General features: G+C 38.3%; 1 protein-coding gene across 1 annotated transcript; it reads right to left on the bottom strand.

The window, feature by feature from the left end:
* Nucleotides 1-5755: 5755 nt before the first annotated feature.
* LOC137966637 (pentatricopeptide repeat-containing protein At4g16390, chloroplastic-like) lies at nt 5756-8526 on the bottom strand. The gene has a single exon (XM_068813324.1). The coding sequence runs from the start codon at nt 8441-8443 to the stop codon at nt 6317-6319; it is 2127 nt and encodes a 708-aa protein (XP_068669425.1). The 5' UTR covers nt 8444-8526; the 3' UTR covers nt 5756-6316.
* Between the last annotated feature and the right edge of the window lie 1556 nt (nt 8527-10082).

Here is a 10082-nt window from a genome sequence, read left to right as displayed (position 1 = left end):
CATTAACTCAATGGTAGTTAAAAGAGAGAAAGGGTGGGACTAATGAGGGATGCCCAACATTAGGGGTGGCATCGAACCGAGCCGATTCATGAGTAGCTAGAGCTCAGCTTGGTTTGGTTTGTTTATCTTGATCTCAAATTGAATTTGAGATCGAGATTGGGCTCGTTTAAGTTAACGAGTCGAATTCGAGCGAACCATGGTTCAGTTTAGAAGCTTGCAAAAAAAAAAAAAATTCGAAAGCATAAGTTAACCAGATTAATTTTTGAGTCGGATTGGATAGGTTGTGTTGGCCTGACTCGCCTGTTCCAACTCGCTCAATCCTAGTAGCCCATATGCCAATCTTGAAAGTCATTCCAAGAATTTGTGCTTGATCCTTGATCTTGTGCTGCCATAGCAGCAACTTGAACAACTGCTATAGTTAAAACCCGCTATGTGAGGGTTCTTGGCCCCTTGCAGGTAGAAGTGAAAATTAATTGATGAGATTAATGCTTGACAGCGTGAAATGAGGAGAAATACGAGATACTACTTACTAACTGATCTCCTCCTGCAGCAGCAACTTAGTGGAGACTGTTGGGTGCTGTTGGAATCCTTTGGCTTCAACATCCATGGAAACCAATAATGTAAGGGAGGCCTAGGATAGAAAGGAAAGAACAAGCTCCATGCGCTGAATCGAAGAAACCAACAAACTGCAAGGAAGCAGAAGACTGGAAGCATTTTGTCAAAGAAAGATTGTCTTCTGCTCTCCGACAAAAAAAAAACCATGATCAAGAGAATCTTGGATGTTTGTTTGCTAGCCCTTGTCCAACTCTCAGGTAGCACCTTCAATTTGACTAACTGAAGTTACCCAAAAAACAATTACTAGCCTAGAGTTGAAATACTCTCCCACTTTTCCTTTTAAAAATTAATTAACCTTAATCTTAACCCTAATTAACTAATTGGAATGATTTGTAATTTATAATGTTAAATAAATATTGATTTATCAATATTTCCTGTTCAATTGACATCAATAGTTAACACTAGTTCTAGTTTGGCCCTAGATAATAACTCAATTTGACATGTATTTTATATAAAGTTTTAAATGTAAATTGGAGCTCGAACTCGAACTCGAATTACAATTTTAAGCTTAAACTTAAGTTTGCAATATTTAAATCAAACCCATCTCAAATATAAGCAGGTTCGAGATCAGCTTGACTCGATACCACCCCTACCCAACATCCATGTGTCTCACATAATTTCAAGCTTCCTTATCTGCTGATCAGGGATGTGACAACTTTGTTTAAGGTTAACAAAAAAACAAAAAACGCACAAAGATAAGTAGGAAAAATAAATAATAAAAAATGTAACTCTTGACTACGAGTGGAATATAAGTTCAAGGAATGTTTAGTCAAAGAAGCCTCTAGATGCCTCTCAAAAGCAGCCAGATCTCGCTCACAACCAAGACTTTGATGCTTAAGAGTGTCACAATCTGTACTAGTCATGAACAGAACAACGTTAACTCTTCTTGACTTCTAAAGAATTCTGGCACGTCCAGAATACTCTCTGCAATCTCCATGTTCAGATATCTGCAAATCCCATGTCTTCCATCTATTGAACTTCAGAAATTAAGAAGATTATGTCCACCAAAATTATCTGCTCAACCAGTGTCTAGAAATCTAGTCTATTGGACTTGTTCAGATGCTCTCTCTCTCTCCCTCTCCATCTTAAGGTATGGTTTAGCTCTCTCTCTCTCTCTTGAAGTATCTTAAACTTGCTAACTTGGGGATTACTGATTCCTGTTTTATGCTTTGTTTTGATCAGTTGCTAGTCAGGGAGAACTGCCAAAACATGCTCACCACTTTGTTTTCTCTGTTACTTATTCTTGTGATCATCCTCACGCTTTCTTGTTGGTTTATCCGCCTTTTGACACTTCTTTTATTATTATATCTATACGTTCACCTTGTGAGCACTCCTGTCGTTAATATCCAGTGAGACAAAATGGATCATTCTCTACTTTGAATTGTAAGAAAAATGAAAGTTGGAAAGCAGTAACGGAGTATTTGATGTCTTTCTTTATCTTTTGATTGGCCTGACCATTGACAAAGAAGAAATGATCGTGAGCAGTCCATCCTCTTCATGGAGTGTTGAAAAAGTTTTCAGAACCTTGGCATTTTGCTGGGTTAGAGGAAGAATATGAATTGCAGAAAGAGAAACGATTGAATGGCTTGAAGATTACATTTACAAATTGGCAGTTTTTAGCATAAAAGGTGGATCCATTAATTCAGCTCTCCCCATGTTTAAGAAGGACAAACCATCTTTAAGTACCGATGTAAGCATTTCTTCAAGCACCTCGTATGGTTTTGCAGAAAGAAAGTGAAAAGCTGGTTATCACCTTTTGTACTGCATTTTATCCTTAAACTGTGGACTTTGATCATCATGGATATTATTAATATTGGCTTCCATAGAGTATCCACTGGACTGAGTACCCAAAAGTCCATACTCTTGTAATATGTCAAGAACATATTTTCTTTGAAATAAAACAATATCATTCTTGCTTCTTCACCTCAATACCAAGAAAATATTTTAACTCTCCCAAGTCCTTCATTGGAAACGTCTTTGCCATATACTCTTTAACCTCGCCAATTCTTTTCGAATCACTCCTAGTCAACACAATATCATCCACATATACAACAAGAATCATGACTCCTCATAGCTTTTTAAATACAAACATGGAGTGGTAACAATGGCTTCGAACAAACCCAAATTATGGACTTTCAAACCAAACTCTACGGCTCTACTTTAGACCATAAATTACTTTTTGCAACTCGAATACCTTTCTAGTCTCTTCCTGAGTAACATACTTTGAAGGTTGCTCCATATAAACTTCTTCCTATAAATCACCATAAAGAAAAACATTCTTAATATCTAATTGATGTAAAGGTCATCCCTTATTCCCTGCCACAAATTCCAAAATATGGAAGAAGGTAAGAAGAACAACAAGAAAAAAATTCTTGAATACATCAATGTTGTAGGTTTTTGTGTATCCCTTCGTCACTAACTGAGTTTTGTACCTTTCAATACTCCCATCAGCTTTGTATTTGATGGTATACACCCATCAATATTCCGTAATGGTTGCACTATCTTGTAGTTGACAAAGTGTCCATGAAGCCCTAGAGATCAAGGCCTTCATTTATGCATCCATAACTTGATTCCAGTTACCCAACATTAAGGCCTCCTACATTTTACGAGGAATACAGAAGTAAACAATGACAAAGAAAAGGTTTTATAGGAGGATATAAGAAGTCAAAGAAATAGATGCAGAGACTGGTGACAAGTACATGACCTTTTTGCTTCCCGGAGTGCAATGGATAAGGTTGAATCGAAAGCTCTAGAATCTAGTGATGAAGAAACCGATTGTTGGACTTGAGAAGGAGGTTCTTGTTGTTGTACACTACAATATTGATGTACTTGAAGTGGCTTGAGAGGTGAAGGTGGTGGAAGAAGAGTAGGTGATGTAGCTATATTGGAGTTATCCGAAAAATTATAGGAACTTGATGTTGAACTTCTGGATTTTCTTAAGCAGACTCCAAAGGAAGTGAGGAACATAATTTTGATAACGGAAAATAGGGAGTATTCTCAAACTCATGACACCAATATAAATATAAGTTTTCCTTGTAAGAGGATTATAACACTCATGTCATTTTTTATAACGAGAATAACCAAGGAAACACATTTAGTGGACTAATGAGACAATTAATGATTATTAGTACCAAAAGAGTGAACAAAACAAGTGGAACAAAAAACTCATGGATGGACATCAAACACCTTACTTTGAGGTTTTAGGACCATAATAAGAACACTTACCTGGAGAACAGAGGATTATGAGGATAGACGATGTGATAATTGCATCGCCCCAAAATGACAAAGGAACACTCAAAGTACGTGTGACCTTGAGTAGATGCTTATTTTTGTGTTAGGAGATACACTCAGGTCACTCTACTAAAATCATCTACAAAGGACATAAAATATTTAAAACCAAACACAATTGGGACTCGACATGGGCCCCATATTTTTAAATGAACCAATTCAAAAGGACTAATACTTTGACTCGAACTAATTGGGAAATGTGATCGATGATGCTTTATAAGCTGACATGATTCATAATCGAAAGACAGATCAAATGACATAGAAGGAAGAAATTGGTGAAACTTAGTGTCTGAAGCACAAGTGCCACAAATACGTTGAAGTATGTGTGGATAAGGCCATAACTTTTGGAACATTCATGTTATCCAACAAATAGTTCACCCTCCTCATGTCAGGAACCTATCATTTTCTTCATGTTCAAAATCATGAAATACATACGAAGTAGGATAAAAAGTTACAAAACAGTTCCAGGATATAGTTATGTTGCTAACAGGCAAGTGGTTAAATAGAAATTTAGGTACAAATAAGACATTTAATAGAGACATGTGCCAAGCGGTTTAAACTACACCATCACCATGGACCTGAGAGGTGGACCCATCAACAAGAGTGACAGTCCGATAATTATTTTTAGGGAAGAATTGATGAGAACAAAGTGGGTATACTTGACATATGTGTGGATGCCCTAGAATCAATCCCAAGATGGATTAGAGGACACATGTAATGCAATCATACATAAATTTTCCGTCATGGCACTTGCTATGGATGAAGATCTGGTGTCTTAACTCGCAAACAATGATAATGTGGATGTCAATTGACTCAAGCGTTGAAGTAACTACTAAATTTCCCCTTGAGTTTAACTATTTGGCACTTTCTCATCCGTGGTTGAACTCGAGTTTGCCCATATTGGATTTTCAATTTTTTTTGAGCATTTTTTTGAAAAAAAATGATTATTTCTCCCACTCTGAATACATCTTTTCTGACCCCTATTGTCATGGCCACAATCCTAACTTGAACTATCACTACCTCTGCCTTCTCCATCTCCTCCACAACCTATGGAGGTGTCTGACCTTGGTAGGGGCAATTGAGATTAAACGTTGATGCTTCAGGTGGTACCATTTATTTCTCACTTTCTCAAGGGTTTTACTTCGTCATCAACTAACATCGATTTGGATTACATCGTATTCTAGTTCGAGTCCTTCTAAGAACGTGCAACTTTAATCGGGTTCTTTTCTTTCTGAAGTAGCTACGAGTTTGAGGTAAACGGATGGAAGACACTGATTTCTTATAGTTACCCCTCATCTCAGTAAAATAATTTGTGATTGAACTGGTACCTCATTGGATGCTGAAATATTTGGCATATAGGTCATATACCTTGAGCAAACTACTCTCCTGAGACGAGATAGAATCCAATGTTAACCAAATCTCTCTAAAAGTATCACTTGATCACTGAATTTGGTCTCCCTACTGTTAAGTAGCCAAGTCATAACTGGTTGTGTTTCACTTTCCTTTTTGCTTTCAATACTAGAAGAATTGACAGAGACCAATTCAAGTAATTCTTCTCATTCAATTTGGCTGAAGTAATCTGAATTGAATGTAAATCCTTGCTTTCAAAACTTTCAAAAGAGTTAATGCCATCCAAGAATAGCAACCACAAACTACAAATGAAGAGCACCACATATATAGGTCTTGAGCACTATGGGCAAATGCAAGTGGGCCCCACAACCCAGAGAATCGAATTAGGGCAAATTGTAGTACATCAATTCACTACTTCCAATCTTCGTTTAAAACCAATCGACATCAATTATAAGTCAAATCTTCAATTTATGCAACTGCGTATACAAAAAAAAAAAAAAAAACACAAATTACAATAATGCCCCTCATTACCTAAAATTCAATAGCATCCTAAAACTTATCAAAATGACTTGAAACTTGAAACATAGACTTTTATCCTGTTGACTAACTTAAACACAAATAGAAATTGACCAAAATGCCCTTATACATGTATTTTAACAGGAAGTCTGAGTCACCTTGACTGTATAACAGGGTTCCAGCAATGAAGGTTGCTGTTCTCTGCACTGATATTCAACAGCAGTGGTAACATATGTAAAGTTAGAGTGGCTTCGTGATAAATGCAATTAAACAATCTCAATACTCAACTCATACTAGAACTAAGAAAAGCACTTACACAGAAAGGGAGGATGGGAGGGGGGAAGAGAGAAAAAAGAGAACCTCCAATTCAAAATTTACTAGAAAATCTTGGCTGACAAAAGGGTAAGCATTTTGAAGAGATTCTATTATCTTATCTTCCTTAGATGGGCTGTCAAAAAGGAAAATCATAACAGGAAATGTTTCAGATCACTTTGTCCATGTAAGGACCTGAACTCTAAATTTTCACATTTAAAGGTCAAATTATGGACTATGCTGTTGCTAGTTCCTCAGTCTTCCTCTGCTCTAACCATGACTTGGCTGCATCCTTAGTGGTCAAAAACCAGCCAACCTTGTCTGGGGCTTCATGAAATGGAGCCTGCAATTCCTTCAAATGAGATTCAAAAACAGCTGCCAGCCCATTCTCTGAGTACTTGTGCTTGCCATGACCTGTGTGAATTCCAAGCAATGGGGGCAACTCCTCTCCATTTTCTAATGATTTGGACAAGTCATTTATCCATACATGCAAAGCTGTTAAAGCAGCACCTAGTGAGAGGCTTCGGAGGTGCAGAGACCACTGGGTAGCCGATTTAGAGTGTACTGAGTTATAAATGTCAAGCTCAAGCCCTAGGTCCAACAATTCACAAGCTTTTTCCAATACATCTAGATTAACACATAGGTCAATCAAGCAATTACAATAAGCCTTTTTCACTTCCTGACTAATATTCCCCAATAATTCTTTTGTCATTTTTTTCAATAATCCAGCTTCACTTTCTTCATTCACCAATTGCTTCACTACTGAACCCAAATCGGGCTTAGCTCTTTCGACACAAGAAACTAACTTCCCAAGTTCTTCTTTTGGTGTTTGAGTCATCACATTCAAAAGACACCCACAAAATCGGTCATCTGGAGTTATTCCCAGTTCCAAAAGCCAATTAAAAGTCCGGACCACATCATCAGTTCTTTTTGCTTTCCCATAACATTGGATAAGTGAAGTCAGAATATAGAGATTAGGTTCAAACCCTGATTCTAACATCTTATTTAAAGCCTTCTCTGCCTCTACAACTTGCCCACTACAAGAAAAAATTGTAACTAATGAAGAAAAACTCCAACTATCAGGTCGACAATTCTCCGATTTCTCCATCTCTTCAAAAATCTGAACAGCTTCGTCAACATATCCAATTTGTGCACACATAACTAACAGAGTGTTGCATAAAACAACAGTCAACTCCATTCCCCTCTCCTTCATCTCTCTATATACACTAAGTGCATCATCAGGATACCGAGCCCTACCATACCCTCGTAATAGCGCAGCGTATGTGTTCCGATTTGGTAAAATCCCATGATCATTCATCTCTTTATAGATTGTTTTAACCTGCCACGGCCTTCCTGCTCGCCCCATGGCATCGAGTAAAGTATTATATATAACAACATTTGGCTTAACACCCAGAGCTTTCATCTCTTGATACACATTCAGAGCCCCATCAAAATTGCCAGATGACCCATAAACCCGAATCAAGGTTGAGCAAGTAACTAAATCAAGCCGCCATCTTTCCTTCCTTGCCTTGTCGTACAAACTTAAAGCCATATCAACATTACCAGCTCGCCCATAAGCATCAATCATCGCAGAGTACGTGATATCATCAGGTAAACATCCAAACTCTGGCATCTTTTCAAACCACTCCACAGCCTTATTGGGTAAAGAACACAGCCTTGCACAACTAATTATAGTGGAAAATGTAACATTATCTGGTTTAACTCCTCGCTCAATCATCTCTCCCAACAACGACTCAGCCCTATCCCACTTCCTACTCTTCTTGAGAACCTTCAAAGTGACATTATACAAAATCGTCTCGCGTCTTAGACTAAGGCTATTCTGAAAATGCCTAAGCGCAAGAATCGCATTTTCCGGATTCTCCATATTATTCAGCACAATCACCACATCATGCTCTAATGGGTTTTCGCCCAAAACACAAGCAACTCTGGAGATATCTTCAGTCGACTTACATGCATTCAAAGACTCAGACAGTTTCACCAGAGATGAGTGCCTGGCCTCTGCGGATAGCAGGCGAAGGCGCGAGGCATGGGGACTGTTGGGATTGACCCAGACAGAGTTCCGGGAAGAGGCATGTCTACCCGGGTTTTGAACAGATTGAGGTCTTGGAGAATCGGGACTACGATTTAGTGATTCCTGCGACGAACTTTGGGTTTTAAGAAGGTTTTGAGCGTGGAGAGTGAAAGTGACCTTGGGAGACACGAACTTGAGAGGGGTGTGAAAGACTTCGCTGCTCCATGGCTGGAAAGAGGAGGATATTTGAAGTATCGAAGAACGAGAAATGGACTTGCTGAGAGGAAGGTCGTGGAAGGACTGAGAAGGCGAAAAGAAATTGAGAGCCATCTCTTCACTAGGTCTTCATTGATACGTCGAGAGAAGCCTTATCAGATTACTCGAAAGAGCTGAAAATGGCCAACCCCTGCTGCGCGTCTGTAGGAGAAATCAAGAATAGGCTGTGACTGGTAGCGATCTATCAGATATTTCCAGGACTCGGGGTGAGTAAGGGACACGTCAGAGACGGATTTTTTTGTCCCGGCTATGTTGGGCTGTTCTTACTCCAACTTTATTTTTGGAAAACGCCATTGTAGAAGTTAACTAATTTATTTAAAATAAAAATCTTAAGCATCAGTTTGATTTTTGTAAACTGTTGTTCTTAACGAAAAATTATGTATATAAAAGGTAATATTATAATAAATTCCCGTAGGTCAAGTAAAAAAACTAATCCACTGATCATGTCCTTGCCTTTGTTGGGCAGGTTCCCCTCCCCGTTTAGTCTACCCTGTGCTTAACTTGGAGTGTAGAATTTGGATTTGGATCCACTTGTTTTTCAATCAATATACCCTCTAAAGTCCAATTTCCACGCTGTTAGTTACATGAAATATGATATTCTCAGATCCAAAAAACTTTAAATGCAAGCAACTAGATATTGTATTTTCAGAACAAATTTATCATCGAGAAGATGAAAATTCTTCTTTCAACTTTTAAGGCATGAAGTTGAAAAAAAAGATATGACAGTCAGTCTCAGGAGACCACCTTCGTTGAATTGAACTTTGTTCCAGTCCAAAGAATTGATCCTTTCGAGCACAAACCCCACCAATTTTTCCCTTGCAAAAACTACCCATAACGTTTCCAGTTATAGTTGCTGTTCATGCCTCAAACTTGCTGGTTGTTCTATGTACCAGCATTATTCTGCAACGATGCGGAAATGTTTGCTTCAGATCACTCTTGAATGGTTGGATATTCGGCTGCTATGAAGAAAAAAAGGAGGAGAAAATTACAACAAAGAGATCAGTTAGAAAAATTAGACTTTACCCATTTGCTGGCAGAGTAACTTCTGTTCCGTAGGCCTCTAACCACATTGCGAAGCTTGGAAACATTGAAGTCCAACTCTCACTCATCATCTTTCTTCAAGTCCATGGAGTACTTCTTCTTCTGGTACTTTTCCTCGTCTTTTCATAACCAGAACCTGATGATCCAGTTCTGATCAGTGATGGCCGTATACTGATTGGAGAATTTCAAATCTGTTATATATTGGACATTTCAGCTGATACATAACCCCTGTATTGGCCTGTATCGAGCAATACATGGTCCTGATGTTCGCCAGTGAAGTGTCATGCCATCGGCAACCCATGACAGCATAGAGAACTGTCCAGTTCTGACTATCTAAAGCCTTGAAAACAAGTACTCTCCAACTGTGTTTTAAGATAAATCAACTGTCTTCAGCCTCTACAGTATGTGTTAGTCAACAGAGACAAGCCACATCCAACTGCAGTATCTCATCTCTTCCCCTTTCTCTTCAATTTCAACTTTATACATTTCTGAACGGAATCATCTTGAGACTTGAGTCAGGCATGACCAAGTATTCATACACATTCAGACTACAATGAAGAGCAGCTCTTGAATACATAAACAGAGTCAAACCTTGTGCAGTTATGCTATTTGGAGTAAGAGAGTAGTATCTGAAATTGAAAACTAGCATAAA

The sequence above is a fragment of the Aristolochia californica genome, unplaced genomic scaffold (genome assembly GCF_029961685.1).
Source record: "Aristolochia californica isolate CCGP_79_NKW_82.1479 unplaced genomic scaffold, dmAriCali1.0.hap1 SCAF_10, whole genome shotgun sequence".
Lineage (NCBI taxonomy): Eukaryota > Viridiplantae > Streptophyta > Magnoliopsida > Piperales > Aristolochiaceae > Aristolochia > Aristolochia californica.
This window is presented reverse-complemented; position numbering and strand designations above follow the sequence as displayed.

Bases quoted from the DNA above. Each gene is read 5' to 3' on its own strand.
- LOC137966637 (XM_068813324.1), bottom strand. From the start codon at position 8,443: ATGGCTCTCAATTTCTTTTCGCCTTCTCAGTCCTTCCACGACCTTCCT.